The sequence below is a fragment of the Desmodus rotundus genome, chromosome 1, assembly GCF_022682495.2.
Source record: "Desmodus rotundus isolate HL8 chromosome 1, HLdesRot8A.1, whole genome shotgun sequence".
Taxonomy (NCBI): domain Eukaryota; kingdom Metazoa; phylum Chordata; class Mammalia; order Chiroptera; family Phyllostomidae; genus Desmodus; species Desmodus rotundus.
The window spans coordinates 97,456,841-97,482,654 of NC_071387.1; the positions used below are offsets into that span (position 1 = coordinate 97,456,841).

At 54.0% G+C, this 25,814-nt stretch overlaps 1 protein-coding gene across 6 annotated transcripts in view; it reads right to left on the reverse strand.

The window, feature by feature from the left end:
- Window positions 1-2,093: 2,093 nt before the first annotated feature.
- Window positions 2,094-25,814, reverse strand: part of IL21R (interleukin 21 receptor) — a 39,374-nt gene continuing 15,653 nt past the window's right edge. For 5 of the 6 annotated variants that reach the window (XM_071221915.1, XM_045195514.3, XM_045195513.3 and 2 more), the window contains 8 exons: window positions 16,296-16,359; window positions 13,629-13,731; window positions 10,783-10,982; window positions 7,996-8,141; window positions 6,938-7,115; window positions 6,397-6,496; window positions 5,385-5,466; window positions 2,094-3,903 (listed from right to left, as the gene is read on the reverse strand). In XM_071221915.1, coding sequence (XP_071078016.1) covers window positions 3,139-3,903; window positions 5,385-5,466; window positions 6,397-6,496; window positions 6,938-7,115; window positions 7,996-8,141; window positions 10,783-10,982; window positions 13,629-13,731; window positions 16,296-16,344 — 1,623 coding nt within the window. In that variant the 5' untranslated portion in view covers window positions 16,345-16,359 and the 3' untranslated portion in view covers window positions 2,094-3,138. The remainder of the gene's footprint in view (window positions 3,904-5,384; window positions 5,467-6,396; window positions 6,497-6,937; window positions 7,116-7,995; window positions 8,142-10,782; window positions 10,983-13,628; window positions 13,732-16,295; window positions 16,360-25,814) is intronic. The other variant, XM_045195516.3, reaches the window with a different exon arrangement.

A 25,814-nucleotide genomic window follows, 5' to 3' on the forward strand; every position in this document is an offset into this window, starting at 1 on the left:
CTCTTCTCTCCTGGTGTACCCAGAAGCTCCAGGCTTGGTCCACCCAACAGCTCAGCAACCCCAGTAGAATGAGTGCATGGACCAGCTTGGGTCACTTGTCTTTCACTGGCAATTGGCCAGGCCTGGGTCATGTAGCCACTCCAGCAGCTACAGCCAGACACCCCTGGGAGGATGCTGCACAGGGAGAAAAAACAGGTACCCGCACATGTTTGCTAAGCACTTCTTACCCTTGACCTAGGTCCCTATGAGCAGAGCAAGGTACAGAAGAGCTGGGCTTGGGATCTGGAGGCCTGACCTCAGGCAGGTCACCGGCCCATTCTGTCCCTTCACTTCATTTGTCCAATGGTTGCCCCTGCCCCTTCAGGGCCATGGATGGGAAAGGGCTGGGCCAGGAGCAGAAGGTGGCATCTTTGCAAGGGGTGTCCCTACCGGTCCTCCTGCCTCTTAAAGGAAGGTAATTAGCAAGTCTGGCCTGGACTTTGAGGACTGGCTCCCCTACCTCCTTGCACTCAGGGCTTGGTCGCACCCCTAGGCCTTAGCCCATGCTGTGCCACCTGCCCGAATCACTGGCTCACCCCAAAATCCCTATTTGTCTTTCAACATCCAACAAGCACCGCATCCTCCCCGCAGCCCCCCGCTCACCTCTCCTGATGCCCTTCCTGGCTCCCATCAGCGGTGTCCCAGGGCCAGCCCATACCAGCGAGGACGGTCACTGGTACACACCTGTTCCCCATCCCATGTTTAGAGTCATTAAGTCCGTACTTGAAGTTGGCCATGGTGGGAGTATTCACACGGTGGAAATAAGCAAACACTACCAACCAGGCTTTACTGAGTGCCTCCTGGGTACCAGACTGAGGATAGAGCTTATCCATCCACCCACCCACCAGTGTACCCACAGGCCCGGCCCTCATCTGCCAGCCCTCCACCTACAAATCCCTCCTGCCAGGTGGGCCAGCTCTGGTCTTGCTTTTGCGCCCACATTTGTGAGCTGGGCCCTTTCAAAGACGAAGCCAGTCAGGAGCTGTGTACAGCCTGGGTCAGAGCCTCCACCGAACCCCGGGCCTGGCATCGGCCAATCTCCCAGGATTCCCCTCCCCTCCCCAGCATGCGCTCTGTGTGTGGACAGCTGAGCTGCTGCCCTAGGGAGCTTGAGGCCCAGGTGGCTCCTGGAAACTGTTGCCCCCAACAGGGTGTAAAACCCACAGCACACCTTAGCCAAAGAGTCTCCTAGGTGATGGCGGGGTGGTGAGGGCTGTTCACACACGCAGGAGCTACAGTTTCACATTTGTGCCGTCACCCGAGCTGCATACCACCTAATTCAATAGGACAGTCCCACTATTAAAACCATCATTGTTCTAGAACTTTCCACACCAAGGGCTCATGTATTCTCTCAGCGACTTTTCCCAACCACCCAGTTTTACAGATGAGTCACAGAGAAGCTTTCAGCTGGATCAACTTCTAGCTCAGACTCGTCCAAAAAGAGAGAAAGCCAGAGCTGTCTCCTTCGAGCATCGCCCTGCAGCCTGGCCTCTGGGGAGGAGGACGGGGGAGGAGGGCGGGGGCTGCAGGCTAGGTGGGGGTTCCCCTCAGCGCCCTGGGAACCGGCTTCTGAATCAGACTCCCTGCCACCTTTGCCCAGCTTGGTGGGCATGGAAAGCCGCCTCTAAAGGTCAATACCCTTAGGGGGGAAACAATCTATTTTCTTTCCTTCTTTCTTTCTTTCTTTCTTTCAGTGAGTTGTGTGCTATATGTAGCATTTATATCTACCTCCTGTGCAAAACTGATGTTTAGTAGGTGCCTTCAAAACATCACTAAGAACAATTTCCTTGGCTTCTTTTATTTATTTATTTTTATCCTCACTCAAAGGACATTTTTTTCATTGCTTTTAGAGAGAGCAGAAGAGGGAGAGAGAAACGTCAATACCAGAGAGAGAAGCATTGATTGGTTACCTCCCCTGTGTGCCCGGGCAGGGGGTCGTACACACCCGGACAGGGATCAAACCCGCAACCTAGGCACATGCCCTGACTGGGATTCGAACCCTCATCCTTTTGGTTACGTGACGACGCTCCAACGAACTGAGCCACACCAGCCAGGGCTTTTCTTGGCTTTTTAATTCACATTTCAACAGACTCTGACAAATCATCAATAAGAACCTGACTTCCCCATTTCCCCAAGATGAGTAAATAAGATGTCAGGGGAGCGGGAGTGCTGTGTCTGTCATCACAGCTGATTCCTGTCTATCCCAGCCCCCACCCTGACAGCCGATGGGGACACGGGGGCCTTGTGGTCCCCAACCTGTACCCAAGCGACCTGTACCCAAAGCCCAGCACATACAGTGCTTAATAAATATTTCTTGAGTGCATAAAGGAAATTTAAAAATGGACCGAAGGAGCCAGAAAAAAAATTTGACTGGCAGAAGGCTGTGTTAAGAGAGAAGGCTGACTGATTTTAAGCCCGGAAACGCCCCCGAGTGTCCCTCTGCAGGGCGGGGACGGCCCACAGGCCGGGCTGTGGCTGCTTTCTCACCCCCACCCGCCTCCAGCACAAGCCTTGTCCCACCGCAGAAGGAAGGAAGCTGACGTTTATTGAGGGTCTGCTCTGGGCTGCACACTAGGTGGGCAACTTCACTGATTTCCCCCTAAGCTCAGTGGTGCTGTTCACAAAGCTGGACAGGAAATCCCAGCCCAAAGAGGGGCGGTCCGTCTGAGGCGGCACAGCCAGGACTCAGACCTAGGGGCACGTCCCATCCTGTTCCCCCCAAATCTTCGCACCCCGAACGGTGGTGAGGAACAGTATGGACTCTCTTGGCTCCTGGAGACACATGACCAGGAGGACAGGCAGTGTGCGGGCCCAGGAGGCCCTGTGGGCAGCGCTGGCCCAGGCTCTCAGTGCGACCCAGGGGCCAGCCCACGTGCCTGGCAGGGAAGGAGGCCGTCACCGTTCGCACATGGGCATGAAGGTTGTTCGCACACGCAGGCACACTGGTGTGCTCCTGAGCCACGCGCGCACGTAACACACTCCAGGCTCAGGGCCCCATCGAGGAGCCCAAAGGCTGCAGGCTCCTGCACACCACAGCCCAGGCGACCGTGTCTTCACGGCCCAGTGGCACGGCCAGTTCTGAACAGCCCGTCGGCCTCACTAGCTGGCCTGGGGCCCGGCTCCTGCGGGCGGAGGGGCCATGACCACCCACTGTCGGACGTAGCTCCTCGGGGGTCCCTCGTCCCTGGGGCCAGCGAAGTCACACTCCACAGGGCTGCCACAGTCCGAGCCTGCGAAGCCGCTGTCGAAGGTGTCCATGTCCAGGCCAGCGGGAGGTGAGCCTTCCTCGCTGTCAGACACCCCTCTGGACAGCCCACCACCCCAAGGTGGCCCTGGCACCCAACCAGCCTCATTTTCAAAGGGCAGCTTTAGTTTGTCAAAGAGGCTGCCCAGGTGGCCCCCAAGCCTGGCAGGGCCACCAGCTGCCACGCAGCCACAAGACAGGACTGTGGCCTTGGTACGCAAGAGCGGGTCCTCAGTGTCCAGGCCAGGCTCCAGGCCTGTGTCCAGGTTCAAGGCTGGATAGCCATCTTCCTCACAGGTACAGGGACAGGTGCACGGCTCCTCTGCATCCACCACGGTCACTGTGTCAATGGACACCAGACCATACGGCCGGTCTCCCTCCTGGCTGTAAGCTGAGCTGCCCAAGCTGCCTGCGGTGGAGGGGTCGGGGCCCCAGCAGTCCGGCTCGGGCACCCTGTCGGCTTCCAGCAGATCCACAGGCTCTGGCAGCAACGTGGTCACCAGCCCCGGGATTGCACTCAGCGGTGGGCAGCAGCTGTGTGTCTCCAGGGTCGAGAGCACCTCTGGGCTCCAGGGGCCCAGCTGCAGGCTGGAGGCAGTGAAGGGTGTGCCCACCCACTTCTGTGAGAGAGAACAGGGAGGAGAGTCACGGATGGGTTGGGGGCCAGGCGGGGTGTAAACTCAGACAGCGGGTGGCTCGCTGGCCAGGGGCCCGTGTGTGTGCAGGGGCCAAAACTCCTGTTAGGAACATGGGGGCAGGGGAGTCGGGGTCTGAGTGACAGAGCCCCCCACCTGTCCCGTTTTATTTCCTCCAGACATTTCTCAAAACCCAGCATTCTCTTGTTTGTGTCCCACCACCGTGGACACTCGGCCAGGACAGAAGGCCCGGTTCTTCTGGCCACAGCTCCAGCCCCAGAGGCTCACACAGGGCCCGGCACACGGTAAGTGCCCGATGAATGTTTAATAACTAAATGAATGAGCAGAGTGTGTCAGCGACAGGTGCTGGGAATGGCCTCTGTGTGCACGGTGGGGAAGGGCCGTGGCGTCACGATGGACTGAGGCAGCAGCCCCTCAGCGCTGAGCACCCCCCTCTGGATACAGGGTCTCCATCCAATCGGCGGAGGGAATCCCTGAGAACGAGAATCTCCCAGATCTGCACCGATCACCCTTGAAAAGTTCACCTAAGAACCCTGATGTGGCCACCACCACTGATTGGAAGTCACTTCTCAGCGGTGTGGCCTTGAACTATGTACCCTCTCCGTGCCTCAGTTCCCTCATCTGTGAGGGGGGCCTGCTAATAGTACCCACTCCACAGGGTTATCGTGAGGATTAAGTGAGTTACTGTCTGGGAGGCTCCTAGCACAGTGCCCAGGCCGCAGCGAGCGCTCTACGAGCACTGGTGAAATGGAGGCAAAACAGTTGTGATGTCTGAGCTTCTTGGAAGGTGCAGAGACAAGAGTAAAGGGTCCGTCCGCGTGGGCTGCAACCCACGCTGCTCCCCGGCCCACTAAAGCCTGGGTCTCTCGCGGCCCCTTGGGGTGACGAAGCGTCAGCGCAGCTCCAGGCAGACAGAAGGTGCTCAATCAATGCGCCAGTCCACATTTCCCGGCCTCCAGGCTCGCCTGCAGCAGCCAGGCTGCCCCTCCCGCCTTCACCACATCCTGTCTGTGGGAGGGCCCCTCCCGCCACCGCTGGGTGGGTGTTGAGCCGTAAATGGGCCCAGAGAACCCGTGGGCGCCAGTGGTGCTGCTGTGGTTGAAGCTTGGGCGGGGGTTTGGGGGGATGGGGGGGAGGTGTATTTTGCAAGCGGGTCTATACCCTTCCCAGAACCTGGTCCCTCTCCACCCCCATAGCTGGGGCATCTAAGGGCCAGGAAGCTAATCTGCGGCCTGAGGCCCCACCCCTCCCCCAGTTGGTTCCTTGGGCTGGAAGAGGCTGTTTAATTCTGCCCCCCTCCCCAGTACTTCTGCACTTTGTGGATGCCAAGACCGAGGTCTGGCTCCTGGCCTGGCTGGGCCTGCAGGCTGGGGCTGGGGGGAAGGTGGGCTCCCAGAGAGGATAAGAGGCTTCGAGGGGCTTGACACAGGGTGGGGGGCTCTCACCTTGAAGTTTCCACTGTGGCCCACATACAGGTGCTGGAAGAATGACTCTGGGCTGGGCACCTGCACCCACACCTTCCACAGCCTGGGAGGGTAGAGATAAGGTGAGCCCCCACATGCCCCAGAGGGCTGCCCGGCCTCCCGCTCAGCTGTCCCCCAACTTTGTCCTGCAGGAGACCAAGTGCATCCAAAGACATATCCAGTTACCTCCTCTCTACCCTGCCCCCCAGCTCCCCACCTGCCCTGGGCCTCAACGTCCACATTTGTAAACTGAGGGCAGCGTGTCCCCCAAGGTGCGGCTGCCTGTTGTGTACGGGGCGAATGCGGCCCAGCTGAGCCTGCACTTCCCCCTCTAGCACCAGGGGGGCCAAGAACCAGGGAGCGCACCCAGCGCCCAGCGCCAAGGGCACTCCTGAGAGCCGTGGCGCCCCCAAGCTTCTCTGCCTGTCCACGGCTGGAGGTGAACAGGATGAGCCTGCAGCCTGCGCCGCAGCCGGCGGCCCTCCCAGAGGCCCGGGGAGCGTATGGTTTGTTTTTAATCAGCAGCACCCTTTCTCTCAATGACTGTGTTCAGAGGAAACCAACACATACACAGATGAAAAGCAGAGATAGAGGTGGGTTATCACCCTCACCCCACCTGCAGGTCCCTCAAGCCCCTCAGGACTCAAAGCTTAAACACAGGCACGGCCAAGGCCACTGGTAAGAGCACAGGGTTCAAAGCCCCCCTCTTTTATTTCATGGCCATGCAATTTGGGGCAAGTTCCTGGACGACTCTGTGCCTCAGTTTCCCACTTGTCCAATGGGGGTGGTTGCTGTGCATCAAGCTCACAGGCAGGCTGCTGCGAGGGGCGAGTGGCACTCGGCACGGTGCCCAGCACACAGGAAACACAGAGCTGGCATCACCACCACCACTGCCACCACCACTGTCGCGATGGCAGCTGTGTCCCCCACCCTGCATGAGCCAACTGTGGCCCCGGCTGACCCCTGCCCCACTTCCCGGACTCCCGGGCCTCACCTCCAAGGCAGGCGGATCTTCAGACCTAAGTAGACAAGGATGGGGAGAGTGACAACCAGGAAGAGATACAGCAGGTCAGTGTGCGAGCCTCCTTCCATCTCTGGGGAAGAAGCAAACACTGGGTCCAGTGAGTCCGCCTCTGCCAGAGGCTGCGTGGGGGGGTGTGGTGGGCCACGCATCTGCGGTGGAGTGGGAGAGGGTGGGAACGCTACAGGTGCCTTGGAGTAAGACAGATGAGGGTTCAATTCCCACTTCCACCCTCACCCCAGGCAAGTGGCTTTATCTCAACGAGCCTGTTTTCTCATCTGCAAGGTAGGGGTGATAGCCCTTGCCTCACGGAGCTATTAGGAGTGGGCACACCCCGCCAGGAGAAGGACCTGACACCCCATGCAAGGCCTGGCCAGCAGGGACTCCAGAAATGTCAAGTGGCTACAAGTGGGGCTACTCAGCTGACTGGACACCTCTCAGCCATGCTGGAAGTCTCAGGGCTCAGGACAAGGCTTGGCACAAAGAGCGGGTGTCCGCCCAGCTTCGCACCTACCTTCTGGCTGGGTGTGAAAGGTGACCGGGACACTCCACTCACTCCAGGTGCCCCGGAAGTAGGAGCTGGGCTGGGGCCCTGCTCGCACCCGCAGCTCATAGGTGGCGCCTTTGCGGAACTCCAAGGGAAGGAGGGAGACACTTCTTGAATCCACTGAGATCAGCTTCCTCCCTGGACTCTGCCAGCACAGGGCAAGGACGCACCCGGTCAGGGCCACCCTGGCCGGGCCCTGCCCCCAGCAGAACCACCGTCCCAGCCTCCATGGAAAGGCTGAATTCCTCCTTCAGGCTCTCCACTCCCCCCACGAGAGCCAGGCCCCAGCCCGAGTCCTGGCCCCTGCAGTGTGGGCCGCACAGAGCCGTGGCGCTCTCGGCCTTGCCTGCGACACAAAGCTTTGTGCTGCTCCTCTGTGACCCCCCAGGAGGGGACCCACCCTGCGAGGACTGGGGTGTTCTGGGAGCAGTGACAGCCACTCCTGGTGATGTTTAATGGGCAGCATTCCCGACAGTGGACACTCTGAGACTTCAGCAGGTGTCCCAGGGCATTTGAACCTTGCACTGCGGGCATCTCAGCGATGGCACCTCTGAGAGCCTTGCACTGGGGACATGCTAAAGGGTGTCATTCTAGAACTCTTCTGCATAGCGGGACACCCTGGACCCCTCTGGCACTGTAAACAACGGGCTCCTCTGGGCGCCTCACGTTTGAAATCACGGTCCTTCTAACACAGGGAGGTTCCAGATGGCCCCATTTCTGAAACTTCCTCTGCCGTCACTAGACTGGAGGTGAAACCTGAGGAAGTGCCCAGCCCTTCCCTTTTGGCATGCTGATAGGGGAGAGACAGGGACGGGGAGGAAACAGTTTTAAGGGGTTTCCTATCCCGGGACTAAAGGAAGACAAGGCAGCACAAAGTGAGAGAGTGTGGGGGGTGTCCATCCTCGGCGTGTCCTTGGTTCCCATTCCGGACTGTGGATGACAAGCTCCCCCGTCTCCCAGGTTCTCCCCTCCCCCGCCTGGGGCTCCGCACTGCCCGCCACCCCGCCCCGGTGGTCTGTACTAACCAGGCTCCAGGGGTCTCCCCGCCTCCTGTACTGCAGCTCATACTGAAGCTTGCCCACGAGTGGGTACGAATCATAACTGGAGCTCCAGGAAATGTTGTAACGCCCCAGGAAGGTCACGGTCACGTTGAAAGGAGGAGACGGTTTGACTTGAAGAAAAAAGCCAGAAAGATAAGGCGGGGTGAGATTCTGTAGCTGCCGAGAAGGTTTGGTGGCCCGTGTCCTATGAGAGCAGGATTGTAACCCCCAGTGACTGTTCTTGGGCCTCAGTTTCTTCATCTGGAAAACGAGAAACTCAGACTAGACTGGGGCTGCAAAGGGAGGCAGGCAGGCGATAGAAACGGGTGAAGCAGCTTTGGGGGCTGAAGCGTACAAGGGCCTCCCAGGCTAAGGGCGATGCGGGGCTCAGGCCCAGCCCACCGTGGCCGGGCAGGAATGCAGACCAAGGCGGCCAGGGAGAAAAAGCCTGGAAATCCAGATTACTGTGGGCAATCTCTCAACTGTTAAAGTTAGCTACTAATCCCAAAACGTCTAAGCTACCTGTTGGCCATAGCTACTATTCCTCTAATTCTGCTTTATTTTTTCTTAATTTTTTAAAATGTATTTCGAAAGAGGGAAAAGGAGGGAGAAAGAGAGGGAGAGAAACATCGATTGGTTGCCTCCCACTCGCCCCCCAACCAGGGGCCCGGCCCACAACCCAGGCATGTGCCCTGAGTGGGAATTGAACTGGCGACCTTTCAGTTCTCAGGACTGCACTGAACCCACGGAGCCACACCACCCCGGGCCTCTGTAGTTAGTGACACTATTTATCATGCTAATGATGACAGCCACCACCACTGAGTGCCAACGGGCTGCTCTGCCCCGAGCGGTCTGACAGGCCGCAGAGGACCCTGAGCATCGCGTTCTCATCTCGCAGACATCTTCCGCAGGTGCAAGGGTGGGGACCTGGACCGCAGCACCACAGCCTCCTGGGTGCCCCTCAGGCAAAGGGCAAAGCCCGGCTACCGGTTCGGCTCCTTCCCAAATTTGTTCCACAGCACGAGCTGACACAGCGCGGTGTGTGCTTTCATTTCCCCTCTTGTAAAGGGGAATTGGTTTCTGTCACACAGGATGAAAATTCATGGAACTACACTGAGTAGTAGAAGGAGGGGGCTTCAGGGGAACCGAGCGATAAGTGTCGCATTCCTGTAACAGGGAAGTGACAGGCCCTGGCACCTTCTCTGAGCTCTGCTCACCACCATCTAAAGCCCTCCGCGACCCTGCTCACCAGCTGCCTCCTCTGGGATCTTAGCTCCTTGGGGCACAGGTTTAGTTCTCCTGGCTCAGTGCTGTGTCTGCACCTCCGTGGACAGAGCCCAGCACACAGTAGGCCCTCAAGAAATATTTGTTCAATTCAGTGTTCAAAATGAACTCTGAAGTTGCTTACAACTCTGCCCCATGGCCTGAGGTGCAAAGAAGGCACCCCTCCACGAGGCCGTGGCGAGTGCTTTATTGCCGTTGCTGTTTCAGTGACGGGTCCTTCTGAACTGGAGTGGTTCCTGAACCCTCTTCTCTTCCCCAGGCCGGTGGGGGCCTGGGTGTCAGCTTCCTCATGGGCCCCCGGCTGGCTGGTGAGGGCCAGCCAGTTCAGGGAGGAACTCAGGAGCGTTGGCGGAGCCCAGGGCCCAGGAGGAGGAAGGGCAGGGGACGGATGCACAGGGAACAGAGTACTGTTCCTGCCACATCTGAGCACAGGCTTGGCCTCAGACCCTGGCAGGGAGGGCTGGAGGGAGGGGACCAGAAATGCCACTCAGAGCCACCCTGCCCTGTGCTCTCCTCTCCAGGGAGGCGTCGGGGCAGCTGCTGCCAGCCCAGCCCTCTCCCAGAGGTAGGAGGGCACCCTGCGTGGTAAACTCACCACACCTGGAGCTAACTGGCGGGGTGAGTGTGTGTGCATGTGTGTGTGTGTGCATGCGTGACACAACGTGTGAGAGAGAGTGTGGGCACCTGCGTTTGGTAGGCCAGGGGCTGGCGAAACATCTGTGCCTTTGAGGGAGTGTCTATGAGTGTGTGTATGTGTGAAAATCTAGGTGCGTCTGGGCGTGTGTGAAGCTTCATCCACACCCTCCGTGGTGTGACATGCACTCAGCAGAGTGGTGTAACCGGGACCACCAAAGTGTGATGATAGACACCTCAACCCCTGGGGATCTAGGGACAGAAACTCCCACACCTCGGGGGCTGGGCCTTCCTGAAGGCCGGATTCTCTTTGCAGTTTGTGTTTGCATGTCTCGGGGGACGGGCCTCTCACCCCCTACTCGGACTCCCCACTTGGGCACACACACTGAAAGCTGCCTCTGGGGCCCCTCCCTGCCCGGCCCTCATTCTGGATCCGCAAAGACAACTGTTTCCACCAACCAGGTTCCTTCTGCCCCTTGGCTCCTCCCCTCCTCCCGCTGGGAGGGAAAACCCAGGCACACTGGAGCCAGCAAACGGGAGGAACCTTGGGGAGATTTTCCCTTGTGACTCAGTGTCTCCCACTTGCCTCATAGTGGGGCAGAGCCCCGAGGGTCTGAGCAAGAAGGGCTCCCACTGCAGGTCACTGGGGTTGGGGCTGCACCTCCACTGCCCTCTGGGTTCAGGCCCATGCCCAGGGTCACCCATCGCACCTCTGTGAGCAGAGGTGCATCTAAAGGGCAGAACCCCAATGAGAGGTCATGGCATAGGACAGGTCAGTGTGGGGGGTGCGGGGGGAACCAGCCCAGGGAGCAGGGGCCCAACCCCTGCCTGGGCCCTCCTCCAGGGAGTACTCACTGCTCTCGGCCAGGACAAAGCTGCCACACTCCTGGGAGTGGTTCCCAGACAGGTCTGTCATGTTGACACTGAAAATGTCGTCGGCCATGAAGCGGAACACATCCATGTGGCACGTGTATTTTGCATGCGTGGCATTGTGGGTGGACCGGCGGAGGCTGCAAGAGGTGACCTCATCCGCCAACTCTCCATACGAGTCTTGCCTTCAAGGAAAGAACAACCAGTCACGGCTGGAGGCCGGTGGGCTCAGTGTGCTGGGCCAGGGCAGGTGCCCAGGGTTCTTGGGAGGGAGGGGCTTGAGGTGGGGCTGGAGGGCACCTGGTGCAGCATCCCTCCCCCCCGGGAAGGGACACCCTCCCCTGAAGCGCCCCGCTGGACTGGGCCCAGGCTCAGCCTGCACGCCTCCAAGAGACCAGGAGCTCGCTGGCTTGTCAGAGCAGCAGCTCTCAGCTTCGGAAATCTGGGCCATTCTTGCCTCAACTGAGCCAACTCTGTCCCTATCCTGTAGCAAGGGCGCTACGCATTTCAGGTCTCCTTCCCACTCTCCTTCCATCCAAAATCCATTGAACACCCAGTAACCACCTGTGCTGAGGACCAAGATAAGAGCCAAATGGACCTACGCCGCTGCTCTGGGAGGACTTCCAGGGAGGTTGCTAATACGGGGTGGGGAAATGCTCTGGCTCTTTCACTCCCACTAGGCAGACACAATGGGTTTTGAAGTATTCATAGAAGTTTACCAGCCATTCATTTCCCTACCTACCAATTCAGGCTGTGAACATGACCGCCATCCAGGGCCAATATGGATGTGTGGGCTCAGATCTCTGTTGAAAGTGCTGGGATTGAGACTTCTCGCGAATCAATGCTCTGCAAGCCCGCAGCCTGGACCACTGAAATGGCTACGGGGGGTGTCGCCTTGCCCACCCTCCCAGGAATCTATTTCACATGCACAGCAGCCAAGGCCGGGCTTTAAAACCTCTCTGCCACACCTCTACCTAAAACTGCGATGGCTTCTCACCACCCACACAATATAATCTGACCCCTGCCAACCTCTTGCCTCCTTCACTTGCCATTTTCCCCAGCACTAGTTCACTCCCCGCTGATCACACCAACCTCTTCACTATTCCTCCAACTCACCAGCTCTCCCCACCTCAGGGCCTTTGCACATGCAGCGCCTGCTGCTTGGAATACCCTTTCCCCAGCTCACTGGCTGCCTCCTTCTTATCCAGAGAGGCCTGCCCTGACCCCATAGGCCCTCCCCCACGTCACTTGCTCTCTACCCTGTGGTCCAGCTTCCTGTTCTTTACAGCACTCATTGTTATCAGAAAGCATCCTGTTGGCTGTGTTTATCACGTCTCACAGGTCATTCCCGCTGTGCTGTCAGCCCAGGTCACCTGGGCCCTCCTCAGTTCGGGCTCTGCTGAGTCACTGGTGCTTGCAAGTGGCAAGCAGGAGCCTAATAAATGAGTTCTGGATGAATGAATGGATGGATAGAAGAATGGATGGATGGATGAGTGGATGGATGGATGGATGGATGGATGAATGAATGGATGGATGGATGAATGGATGGATGGATGAATGGATGGATGGAAGAATGAATGGACGGATGGAAGAATGAATGGACGGATGGATGAATGAATGGATGGATGAATGAATAGATGGATGGAAGAATGGATGGATGGATGAGCGGATGGATGGATGGATGGATGGAAGGATGGATGGAAGAATGGATGGATGGATGGATGAGTGGATGGATGGATGGATGGATGGATGGAAGGATGGATGGAAGAATGGATGGATGGAAGAATGGATGGATGGATGGATGGATGGATGGTGACAGAATAGATGCCAGCTATTCTTTATCCTGAGCGGCCTATTGGCAAAGAGTCTCTCCTTGACCAAACATGACTCAGGCCCCTCTGGACTCTTCCCTCCACCGGGCCCTGGCTTTTGGCTTTCTGCGTCTGTCGCTGCATTTTCTATGCTTAGCAAGACTCCTGCTATGCCAGCTTAGCCAGACTCCCCACCCTAACATCCTCATCCTCATTCCTCATCCTCAGCCATCCCCGGGTGACGTCTGATCCCCCTGGGTTGCCGTCAACAAGAGTCCTGTTAGGTCAGGACAGCCAGATGCCCCCTGACCCTTGACGTTTCCTCCTAGTCGTTTGCCATCCACTGACCCCTTCCTGCTTCTCAGCTGTAAATCCCAACTTTTCCTTGTTGTGTTCAGAGTTGAGCCAAACCTCTCTCCTACACGGCAAAAGCCCAGGCAGGGTCCCTACACCTATCGTGACGGTCTTAAATGAAGTCTGCACTACCCTTCCACAGCAGTGTCATGCATGACTCTCTAACAATATGGATGCATGGAGGCCCATGGGTTCTGGAGTCAGGCTGCCTGTGTTTGAATCCCAGGTACACTGTTTGCCGGCTGTGTGACCTTGGGCAAGTTGCATAACTTCTCTGAACTTCATTGTCCTCACTTACAAAATGAGAGTCACAATCATGAGGACTGGAGATGATCACTGTGTGAGTGACAGAGTGTGGCTTTTGGAGCTAGCCAGAGCTGCCCCCTGTCCCTCCAACTCACGCTCTAGACAAGCCCTGTGAGCCCTGTGAGGACCTCTGTCTGATGGATACAGCGACCCCCACCTCACAGTCTTTCTTGGGCTGAAACCACATGCTGTTGCTAGAGTTGCTGAGTGAGTGCCGGAAAGTGGCACCTATTATTTTTATTGCTGAACTACCTGCTGGGCACACAGCAGGCCCAGCTCAGCCTGTGGTCTACCATGGCTACCCAAGGACCAAGCTCCCCTGGGTAGCACCCCTAGGGCTGGGGAGGCCCAGACACTTACCAGGCGAGGGTGAGCGTGCTGGGGTACAGGGTCCATGTCTCCAGGATGCAGGTGACTGTCTGGAAGTAATCAGTGTAGCAGACGATGTCCAAGCAACCACAGGCTGGAGGTGAGGGGAGAGAGAGGCCTTGGTACCGGTTGGAAGGGGGCTGCATAGCTCCTCCCCCTCCACCCCCTCCAGGGCTGGCAGGCGTCCCAGGGCCAGGACGACTATGTGATTCAGGGGCTGCGAAGATGTGGGACTGAGGCAAGGAGGTCCTTGTCACCTAAGAGTCCTTGTTTGAGCCCTCAAAGTTTCAAGGCTAGCCATGGAGACAAGACAGCCCTAATGTGAAACGCAATTAACTAAGCAGGTCCCCCCTCAGTTGTCTCCCCAAAGGCCCTGCGTGAGCCACCAGGTCAGCGTCCCTCCTGGCCAGTCTGCCTCTCAGGGTGGGGCCTCCTGAGCTCCCCCAGTGCAGGGCGAACTGTACGTCCCTGGAGAGCCCTTCATGAATCAGCAGAGCGCTGCTGAAGACGCCTCGGTCCCTGACCAGGAGGAACCCTCTGCTCTACAGCAGCTGGTCCAAGCAAGAGAGGACACGGGGCACCACAGAGATGCCACAAAGAAAGCTCAGGACACTGAGAAGGCCGTGGGTGCTCTTCCCAAGTGTCTGCATTCCCCTGCTGCCCACACCTCCAGCAAGCGGCTCGTGGTCGCCCACTCAGGGAATGCTGCTCCAACAGTCGCTGCTTCCCTGTGTGCTCCAGCAGAGGCGCCGTCATAATCTAAGTCTGCTCAGTGTTTGACAAAATTAACTGCTACGTTTTAGTTTTGTAAGATCAAGTGCCAACACTCATATTTTCCCCTTCTTAGGGGATTCATTTTCAGTGGCTTTTTCCTATTTTTCTCGACTAAAGACCCAGGGGTTGGAGGGGCGGGCACGTCATTCCCACTCCAGGTCAGAAGCTGGATTTGGAGCCAGGAACACTGCTGCCAGAAAGTCCCTTGGTCGTCCCCACCCCGGTTTCTAGACCAGAACACTGAGGCTGCGGGACTGCACCGCCCCGCCCCGGACGTGGTCTCAGAATCCTCAACAGCCCTCGGGCAGCCGCGACCACGGGACTGGAGCTGGGGGGTGAGCCCTGCTCCAGAGGGGGCTTCCCTCCGGGAGGAGCCCAGGGCCTGTCAGCGGGGCACGGAAGGCTCGGTCAGTGCGTCGTGGAGAATGGAGGGCTGATTTTGGCAGGACCTCCACCCAGCTCTGCAAAAGCCTTCGTGTGGCTCTCTGCTCCGAGTCTGCATCCTGTGGTTCTCTCGGGGCTTCAGTACTGGGAGAGGGGCTGTCACGTCTACCTAGCTGGGCTCAAGGCCACCAAGGGACAGAGTTTGTCCCAAACTTGGAATGAAAGGTTGGGGAGGGGACAGCAGCCCCTGAACTAGCATGGAGGTGACATCAGGGACCAGAGGGAGTGAAAAACCATTCTCCTGGCTAGTACCCCCACTCTGGGCTAAGATCCCCAGCGCCGTCCCTCTTCCAGGGTTACGAAAGCGTGGCCACATGACTCACAAGTGCCCCGTGTCACTATCTGTAAACTGGGGACACGGGACCCCTTGGAGTGTGAGTGTATAGGATATCGTGCGGCTGCAGCCCACATTCGATAAAAGCAGCAAAGGCCGGTAGGTGGTTAAGACCGCAGGAATCAGGCAGATTGGGGAGCTGGTCCCAGATCCGCCACTGCCCAGCTGTGTGGCCGAGGACCTTTCCCTAATCCTCTCTGAGCCTCTGTTTTCTCAGCTGAGAACGGGGCGTCACTGCAGTGCGGACTTCATGGGGCCACCGGAGAAAGGACGGGACGATGCTGAGCAAGCAGCACACGGCAGGGCCTCGGTGTGGTGCCCATGGGTGTGGGGCTGTGGCGGGTGAATGAAGGCCTGCTGGAGTCATGCCAGAGTGCTGGTCGCTCAGAAAGGCAGATTGGAGCCCGACCCTGTTCCCTGCAGAGGCTATTCAAGGCTCTGGGCCTTTTAGTTAAAACCAGAGAGAAAGGCCGATGGTCAGCAGAGCAGCTGTGCTGGGCCCTGCTGCCCCCAGTCCGGCCCCAGTCGCCCTGTGTGCGGTATCCCCCCTGCTCTGGGAAGGCGTTCCGGATCTCTCAGCCCTCGTGTCTAACTCCCAGCCCTGTCCAGCTCGGTCTCTGAAATCTCCCCCGACTACAGCATCTCCTGATCCTCCGGAACCACCTTCCAAGCTTGGGCTACTTCTGTCTCCACCTCCACTCTTCCCCACTGGGGAACATCAGTGCCTGCCTGAGGGCCCAGTGCTTGTTGGAGAAGATCCCCCAGGAAAAACTGAGGTGGGACCAAAGGCAGAACTTCCTCACTCTGAGGGATGGAGCCGGCCAAGGCAGAGAGCTGTGGGAATGAAGGACGCAGCCTCCCATCTCCCGGTGAGACATGAAGACCCAAGCGGGGGGCTGGGCTGCTCGAGACCTGCCTGAACAACTTCTGAGGAATGAAGCTCTCTGGTTGGATGGATTCTGGTTCCTGGAGAGCTGGCTGCTCCCCCTGTGTCACCCTCAAGTGAACACATGCCACAGACTGACCCCGGGGCCTCCTCCAGCCATGACGCAGAGCACACGGGCCAGCCCAGCCCTCCCACCGCACAAGGCGGGCCAGCTACTCACCGCCGTGGAGCATCAGCAGGAGCAGAGGGGCAGCCCAGCCACGCGGCATGCTGACTCCCGGGGCCTGGAAGAGACACACAGCAGAGGGTGGGCCTGGGCCTGGGGTCAAAGGACCTGAGCAGCTCACCCCTAGTCCCTGCCCCTCCCCTGGAAGACTTGCCTCAGATTCTTGGATTTGCCTCAGAAAAATAAGATTTTGAGGAGACCGAGGGCACTCCCAAGAACTCATGCCCCTTAAAGTGGCTGACTCTCCCCACGGACCCCTCCCCACTTCTCCCACCTTCTTCCTGTCCCCCTACGTGGTCACCAAATGACAGGCGAATTGAAAGGCGGAAGGGCTCACTGCTGTCCCGTACACACCCAGTCTATACTATGTGGGGAATTAAATGTGGCATTTACGCAGCTAAGAGAGAAAGAGGGAGGGCGGGGGAGGAAGGAGGGGACACCGGGTTGGAAAGTGGTATTTAATGAGCTGCGATCTTGAGTCCTCCTTCCCATGAAACATCCATGTTGCCATCGGCCCTATAAATTGTCTGCTTTCTACCTAACAAATCTAAGCTTCACCCACAGAGAAGACCCTTACTGAATACCTAAGATAAGGTTAGTCCAATAATGAGCCCGTCACTCAATCCAGACCCCAGGTTAGCCCACGAGGGAGCACATGGGAACTGAGACCCAACCGAACAGAGGTGGCCCGGATGAGACGCGGCAGAGGACACAGCTCTTCGGAGAACAGAGCACGCCTGTCCAGCGAGAGTGGGCTTCGGTGCCCTGGGCAGAGGAGCGGCCCAGGCTGGCAACGCCGATCTCTAGCTGGTACTTTGCTCATCACACACTCAGTGCTGTGTCTGCTTGGGGAGGTGCCAATCAGAGGCCAGTGGGTCCACCTGCCAGGCCCAGGAACCCTACCCAGACACCCCCACAAACAGGGGGATCGCTGGAACGGGAGCCTAGAGGGGTGAGCCACGCAGCGACCAAGTCATTCACATGGCTCCTTCCAGGCACCGTCCCTGAGCCCCCACGGGCAAGGCCGCCCTGTCCAGGTTCCCCCAGATCCTACTCTGGCCCCAACGAGAGCGCTCTCTGAGCTCCAACCAAGTCACCAAGTGGGCAGCGGCGAAGTGCACGGAGAATTTCAGATTACCAGCTGTATGGCTCTGGGCCAGTCACCTCCCCTCTCTGAGCCTCGTAGAAACAGTGAAGCCCACTTCCAGGACTCTAATGAGAATCCAAGGAAGTGATTTGCAGAAAACCTTGAGCAGGGCCCCTGACACATAAACACTCAACAATATAGAGTTTACAGCATCAGAAACAGAAAAATTCCAGAATGATCCAGACAAAACGTCCCCAAATCTCTCACTTTCAGAATGTTGGCCGTGTTTATAGATCATATTACTGTTATTTATTTTACATGTTTTCCATAAATGAAGTCACTTTTAAGTGAACTCCAACCTCATCCTAAGCAGCACTCTCCACTGTTGTGCATTTTTTCCCAACATGTTTAAAAATGAATAACATTGCTACTAAAATGAGATAATGTTGGGGCAAATCCCATTTAGAGCTGCTTTAAAGAACCCCGATCTTGTGCCCAGCCCCACCACAGGGGTCCTGTTGCCGCCCTGAGGACCCGACCTCCCGTTGCGGGAGGTGGGGTCGGATCTGCCCCCACTGGCACGTCCACCCCTGTGACCCAGCCCCAGCAGAATGCCTGGCACAGCCCCGTCCGGGTCACTCTCCAGTGGCTCCACCACAGCCACGTCCAGATTCAAGGCTCCTCCTCCCCCCACATCCCTCAGTTCTGCACAAGTGACGCACAAGCCAAGGGTGTGAAGGGAGGGCAGCTGCTGCTTCCGTCTGCCTGGAGTCTCTTCCCCTGGTGTGAGGAGCTCCTCTGGCCAACAAAGCAACCCTCCTTCCTGGCAACGGTGAGTGGGTCAGGAAGGGACACCGACCCAGGCAAAGCCAATGAGTTCTGGGAATTTTTTCTAGAACTCTAATTAAGAGGAATTTGGGGGGATACCTACTAGAAGCTGGTACCCATCTCTGTCACCTCTTACAGAAAGGCTGCCTGAAAATGATGCCGGTACTGAGAAATATAGAAGTAGAGTCTCCAGGGCACCATTTGAGGACCTGGATCCAGCTGTATCTGAAGTCCACACCTGGACTTTTCATTTACACAAGCCAAACAACACCTATGTTGCTCAACCACATTGAATTATGCTTCTGTTGCTTGCCACCAAAGAAACCTGATACAGTGGAATAGAGCTAAGCGCCAGAAGGAAGCAGAGGATCTTGGAGCTTCTCTGGTCCTTCCGCTCCCTGAGCTCAGTTACCATCTGTAAAATGGGGACGGACACCTATGCCCACCGCACCTGGCAGCTACAAAGAGGCAGTGGGAGCACAGACGCAGCAGTGCCCTGTGGACTCAGAGTTAGCACACAGGGGTGCTGGGTTCTTGCTGTTAGTGGTCTGCTGCTCTGAATTACTCACTCTCCTCCAAGCGCCCCACGCCCCGTCATGCCTCTCCGCCTTTGCGGGAGCGCATCCTCGTGCTGCGTCTTCTCCTTGAATGCCTCTTCCCCTCCCATCACTCTGCACGCAGCATCCATGGCCCGCGTGCTCCATCCCTGCATCCGAGAAGCCACACTGAAGAGTTCCGGAACCCCACCACTGATTGCATTCAGGGCGTTCACCCGTGTTCTCATCTACTTTCTATTTATCCTTATTTTACCTCACACTTTTTGCTCCAATGAACGTGTCTTAAAAGAAGACGTAATATCACTGCCATCGACAGGTGTATCAACATCATAAGGTCCTTGGGAGAATTAAATTAGTCAATATTTGTAAAGCATTTGAAACGGAGCCTGAAACAGTAGATATTATATATGTATTTCTTAAACAAAACAGTCAACTTGCCATAAAGTGGCAAAGTTTTAGTAACACTTTGTTTTTACCAATTTAGTTTTAGTAAAAACTAAACACAAGAAAAACAAAAGACAGTAACTACACTTTAAGAAAACAGTAGCCCCTGCCTAAGACTCTTAGGACTTGAGATCTTGTTCGCCTTTGTTTAAAAAGGGGGGCCGAGGGGGTCAGAGAGGTGTTTAGGCGTGCTAGCACCACGCTGAGATTCTCACCCCTCCGTCACCAGAGGGTCGAAAGAAGGTAGAAAGGGGTCCAGGGACACTTGACACCATCTAACTCTTCCACTAGGGGTCCAGGGTTGTCGAACACCAACTGAAATAAGCCGCTCACCTCTGGGCAGCAGCAGCCTGCAACGCGGAGGCATCTCCTAGAGCTCCCACACACCTGAATGGGAACTCCCCCCAGCCCCCTGTGCTCCCTGCCCCGAATCCACCTCCTTGCGGGTCTTCCCATCAGGCTGACTCCTGAGGGCGACAGCAACTTGCTTCCCAGACGCCCACCAGAGGACCGGGTGTGCTACCTGAGTGAAGGTCAGAGGCTTCCTGCTGGGGGAGCCCCGCAGCAGCGGCCTAACCTCCGCAGTCTCCTACAGCGGAGTGAGGGGCACCTGGCTCGGGGTCTGCCAGGCCCTGTCTGGGTGTCCCTGGGCAAGTCCCCGACGCTTCTGATCCTGTTTTCTCATCCGTGAGGTGGGGCACCACTCTTTGCCGCTAGATGCTACAAGGTTTGCGGTAAGCACTAACCCTGCTGGTGAAGCACCCAGCACCGTCGGGGGTGCTGCGAGACCCCGGCAGAGGTGCTATCCACCAGGCTCCGGTGCCGAAAGCGGATTTCTGGGCTGGTGGTAACTCAGACTGAAAGTTGGCCAGATTTCAGGAGATTCTGGGGAAATGGAGGAGCCTGGGGGCAGGAAATCAGGATGAAGTAGGTGCTGTGGAGAACATAAAGTCCTGCCTTCGCAGTCAACAGAGAAACGCAAATAAAAACACAGCGACGTACCATGGTAATCTTATCACCTGGCAAAACCCGAAAGTCTCAGGACGTCACGTGTGGCCGAGGGCATCACGGAAAGGTACCTCTCACTCACAGTTAGTGGGAATGTAAATTGCTGCAACTGGGCTGGCAAGTAACCCAGCTCCATCGGATTAACTTGAGCCCCTGCTTGCCCCGAGACCCAGCAATTTCGCCCCTTTGCACCTTACAGAAGGAACTCCGCCGCGTGCGCCCTGGAAGCATACGCAGAAATGTTTGTAGCAGCACTGGCTTTAATAACGAAAGACTGGAAACAACCTAAATACCCATCGCAAGAACAGGGAAAGATAAACTTTGGTGTAATCATTCAGTGGGAAAATGAATCAGAGCTGCACACCACAGACAAATGACTCTCACAAGCAGAATGAAAAAAAAGTAAGTTAGAAAAGAACGTCATCAATGTCACACTTAGCACCGCGTAAACCTGCCCTAGGGGAACGCACACGTGCCCTGAACGTACAGAGAATTTCAAGAGGATGGTAAACATCAAACTTCAAATCGTGTAGAAAAGGGGGCGGTGTGAGGAGGGGTCTCAACAGTTTGGTAAAACCAAGTCCCGTTACCACGAACGTTCATTACGGGGGCAAAAGTGGGCTTACGGCTGTGAGTGTGTAAAACACAGAGACAAGCCTATTCTTGTGTTATTACTTATCAATTGCTGTGTTATTTTCCATGCAAACCACTGTAAACTGACTTCCGTCCCACTTTGTATATCATTCTTGATATCTTTTTGTATGATCGCACTATTTCACAACATTTTATTTTATTTTTATTTATTTATTTTTTTTAAAGTCAGAGGCAGAGTGGGCAAGAGAGTACATGGTAAGTTTTTTATCTTTTTTTTTTTATACCCTCACTCAAGGACATGCTCAGTGATCTTAGAGAGAGGGAAGGGAGGGAGAGAAACACTGATGTGAGAGAGAAACATCCATCGGCTGCCTCTGGCTCGCGCGCCCACCAGGGACTGAACCCGAAACCCAGGCGTGTTCCCTGACCAGGAATCAAAACTGAGACCCTTAGTTCTACGGGATGTTGCTCCAACCAACTGGGCCACACTGGCCAGGGCTTCATAGCATTTTAGATGTAAGTGAGTCTTAAATTTGTAAAATAAAATGCGGAGGGGGCTTCCACTTCTGCTCTCGTGGAGTAGCTGGCATCAGACTAGCCCCGCTGAGAACAACTGCCCAGCAGGAAAGACGCTGCGGGAGGCTTGAAGGGCGGCCCAGGCTGACCGGACTTGAGAGGCCAGAATTTCGGAGCGGAGAAGAATGCACGGAAGTTCAGGCCGCAGTCTTCTCCCAAGTACTTTGCTAAGTCATTACAAGTGAGTTGCATACCAAGGAACCTAGCAGAGAGCGTCTGACAATGAGCTAAAAAGCTGAGAGATTTGGCAGTTTCACAATGCTAAGGGAGGGATTGAAGTTCAAGGCCTGGCAAGAAAGATGGGCCCTGGTAAATAGCCAGTTATTCATGAAAGGCCATGCCTTAAGAGAAAGAAAAGTCAGAAGCAGTTTAGTCTTGGTGATATCAAGGTGATCTGCCTGTATGCTGTGTGTCTGCCACAAGAAAATGAAAGCCTGTCTGCGAAAAGTGAGCTTTATCCAAAGCCCCTATATTTTTCATACGCAATGTACAGCATTCACTTAAATTGACAAGGAAAACCAAAAAACAATGTTGATTGACCAAACACCGAGAGAAAAGGAGACAATGGACATAGACACATAGGGGATTCAGAAAATCACGCACAGACACGATTTTAAAATAACTATGATTAGCATGATCAAGAATTCCACCAGAATATGAAATCTATTTAAAAGCAGAAATCCTAGAAATGAAAAATGTAATAACTAAAACTTATAAAAACGGAATTAATGGATTTAGCAACAGATTAGAAACATTGGAAGGAAGGATTATTAAACTGAGAAATTGGTCAACAGAAATACTGAGATTGAAGTATACAGAAAAAAATTAAAAAATACAGAATCAGATGTTGTGCAAAGGTCTAAAATACATGTATTTGGAGTTGAGAGAGAACTACTCAGAAGCAATAATAGAAATATGGGATTAAGTATTTTCCAAAACTAGGAAAAAACATTGAGTTACAGATTTAAGAAGTTCTACAAAACCCCAAAAGGAAAAATACAAAGAAAACCACATCTAAACACATCATAGGGAAACTAAAAAAAAAAAATTAAAAGCAACCCTGGCTGCTGTGGCTCAGTGGATTGAGTGCTGGCCTGAGAACCAAAGGGTTGCCGGTTCAATTCCCAGTCAGGGCAATTGAACCGGCAACCTTGTAAGTCAAGAAAAAGAAGTAAATATTGGAAAAGAGGTAAAGTGTTTCTGTTTTCAGATTATATAATTTTGTATGCAAAATTCCTAAGGCATTCCCCGCAAAACAAAATGAAACCAAACACATAAAGGACCCAATGCTGTAGTTCCTTAGATGCGACCACCAAAACAGCAAGCCACCAAAGAAAACATAGATTGGACCATTTCACAATTAAACTTCTACACTTCAAAGGGCACCATCAAGAAAATGAAAAGACAATCTATAGAATGAGAGAAAATATTTGCAAATCATATATTTTCCAGGGGTTTAGTGTTCAGAATATAAAAAGAACTCTGTTAAATCGAGATCTAAAAGATAACCCAGTTTTAAAAATACACAAAAGATTTGAATAGACACTTCTCCAAAAAAGCTATACTAATGACCAACAAGCCCGTGAAAAGATGACTATTATCATTAGTCACGAAGAAAATGCAAATAAAGACCTCAGTGTGGTACCACTTCACACCAAGTAGATGGCTATTATTTAAAAAAAGGGAAGTAAGATGTGTGGGCAAGGGTGTGGAGAAATTGGAACCCTTATACGCTGCTAATAGGAATGTAAAATGGTACATCTGCTGTGGAAAACAAGTTTGCAGTCACTCAGTATAAACTTGTAAAAGTTAGTACAGTAAACTGTTATCACATAACTAAGCAATTGGACCCTAGTATACGGCAAAAAGAGTTGAAAACATATGCCCGCAGAAAACGCCCGGTACACAAATGTGCACAGCAGCGTTATTCACAGTAACCCCGAACGTGAAGCAGCTCAGATCTCCGTCTATTGGACACACTGAATGTAGGCCACCCATACAGTGGAATATTATTCAGCCATCACATGAAAGAAGTAATGACATACCCTGCGACATGGACGAGCTTTAAAACTTCATGCTAAGGTAAATAAACCAGAAACAAAGAGCCACGCATGACCTGATTCCATTTATACGAGGTGTCCGGAACAGGCGAATCTGCAGACACAGAAAGTAGCTAGCGCTTGCCAGGGGCGAGAGCTGGGGAGGGAAGAGGTTTTTTGGAGAGATGGAAATGCTGTGCCTGCAGAGAGTGGTAATAGGTGCACAACTTTGTGAACTACTAAACCCCACTTAATCGTACACTTTAAAAGAGTGATGTATATATGCAAATGAGATCTTAAACTTTTTTAATGAAAGCAAAATAAACATATTTTCTGACAAAAAAAAGCTAATAGAATTTGTCTCTGGTATACCTGCATCAACATATACACTAAAGTGAGCTATTCAAACAAAAGGAAAAGAACCCCAGATGGGAAGAAAGATACCACAGGAAGGAATAAAAAACAATAGAAAGTATTAATATAAGTGAATATCAATTGCTTAAAACAGTAATAATGATAATATTATCATTATTAATTATGAAGTTTAAACTAAATGCAGAATTAAAATGCATGATAATGATACCCCAAAGGTAAGAAAGAGTGAATAAAGTTGTAGGTCACGGCACTGACCTGGGAAGTGATAAAGATGCTAACATAAGATAGACTCCAAAAATATCAGTATATATTATTGATTTCTTGATTACATTATTACAGTTGTGCCAATTTTCCCCCCTTTGCCCCCCTCCACCCAGCGCCCACCACTCCCTCAGGTGCCCCACACCATTGTTCATGTCCATGGGTCATGCATAGGTTCTTCAGCTACTCCACGTCCTGTACTGTAGTTTACACCCCCGTGGCTATTCTGTGACTACCTATTTGTACTTCTTAATCCCCCCACCTCTTCACCCACTCCCACACAACCCCTTCCCATTTGGCAACAATCAAAACACTCTCCATATCCATGGTTCTCCATAGTCATGTCTTGGAGTGGCCTCTTTGTACATCCATCTTGTTTGGGACTCTCTGTGCTTCTTGTACTTGCATGTCTATTTCCTTCACCAAATCAGGAAATTTTTCTTTCATTATTTTTCAAATAGATTTCCAATTTCTTGCTCTTTCTCTTCTTGCTCTTTGGCACCTCTATGATGCAAATGTTGGACCACTTGAAGTTGTCCCAGAGGCTGTTTATACTATCCTCATTATTTTGGTTTCTTTTTTCTTCTTGTTCTGATTGGTTGCTTTTGGTTCCTTATGTTCCAAATCATTGATCTGATTCTCAGCTTCATCTGCTCTACTGTTGTTTCCCTGTAAATTGTTCTTTATTTCAATTAGTGTGTCCTTCATTTCTGACTGGATCTTTTTTATGCTGCTGAGGTCCTCACTAAGTTCTTTGAGCATTTTTATAACCAGTGTTTTGAACTCTGCATCTGATAGATTGCTCATCTCCATTTCATTTAGTTCCTGTTCTGGAGTTTTGATCTGTCCTTCCATGTGGTCCATGTTTCTTTGTCTCCTCACATTGGCAGCCTCCTGTGTTTGTTTCTGTGTCTTAGGTAGAGCTGCTTTGACTCCCTGTCTTGGTGATGTGGCCTAATGTAGTAGGTGTTATTAGGGTGGATGGTGATGCAGGCTGTGAAAGAATTCACAAAGAGAAGAAAGTGTAAAGTTTTCATTCACTCTCCAAGAAAGGACAGGGGCATAGTGTGGAGAGATACACCAGCCTTGAGGGGTGGAGGCTTTGAGCTTTTATTGGGCTATAATTGGGTTTAAAAAGGGGGGGAGCGGAGCTGTTGTGAGGTCCCTGGTCTGTTGGGTGTTGTAACTCCAGGCTGCAGTTTGTTCCAATGTTATCTTCTGCCTGTGGCTGTAGGTTCTTCAGCTACTCCACGTCCTGTGCTGTAGAGAGCAGTTAGTCATGTTCTGTTCTTACTTTCCAGTAATTTCCAGTCCTGGGGACATAAGCTCAGAAGAGTAAAATGACAGTCATGTTTAACAAGGTCATAGGCCTGCTCAGCAAATGGTGCCATGACAGCAAATGGTGCTGACTTTATCCTTTCAGGGGTCCTGTAGGGTCCAGTGGCACAGAGTCCCCTATCACCCAACCCAGGCACTCGCGGTGTGCCCTTTGTGTAGGCTGAGTACCCCCTCCTTTTGTGGTTGAAACTTGATTGCTGCTGGCAGGTCAATGGGAGGGATTTACCCAGGCCAGTCTACAAGGACTGGCTGTGACCACTGACCACCAACCTCCAACCTCCGTGGAGGATCAGCTGTGTGGGGGCAGGGTGGTGGTGTTCCAACGTGGTCTGTAGCTGTCCACTGGGTGCACAGGCTCTGGGGTTTCCCAGGTGTCGCAGGCCAAGGTCTCACCTGTGTTTGCCTA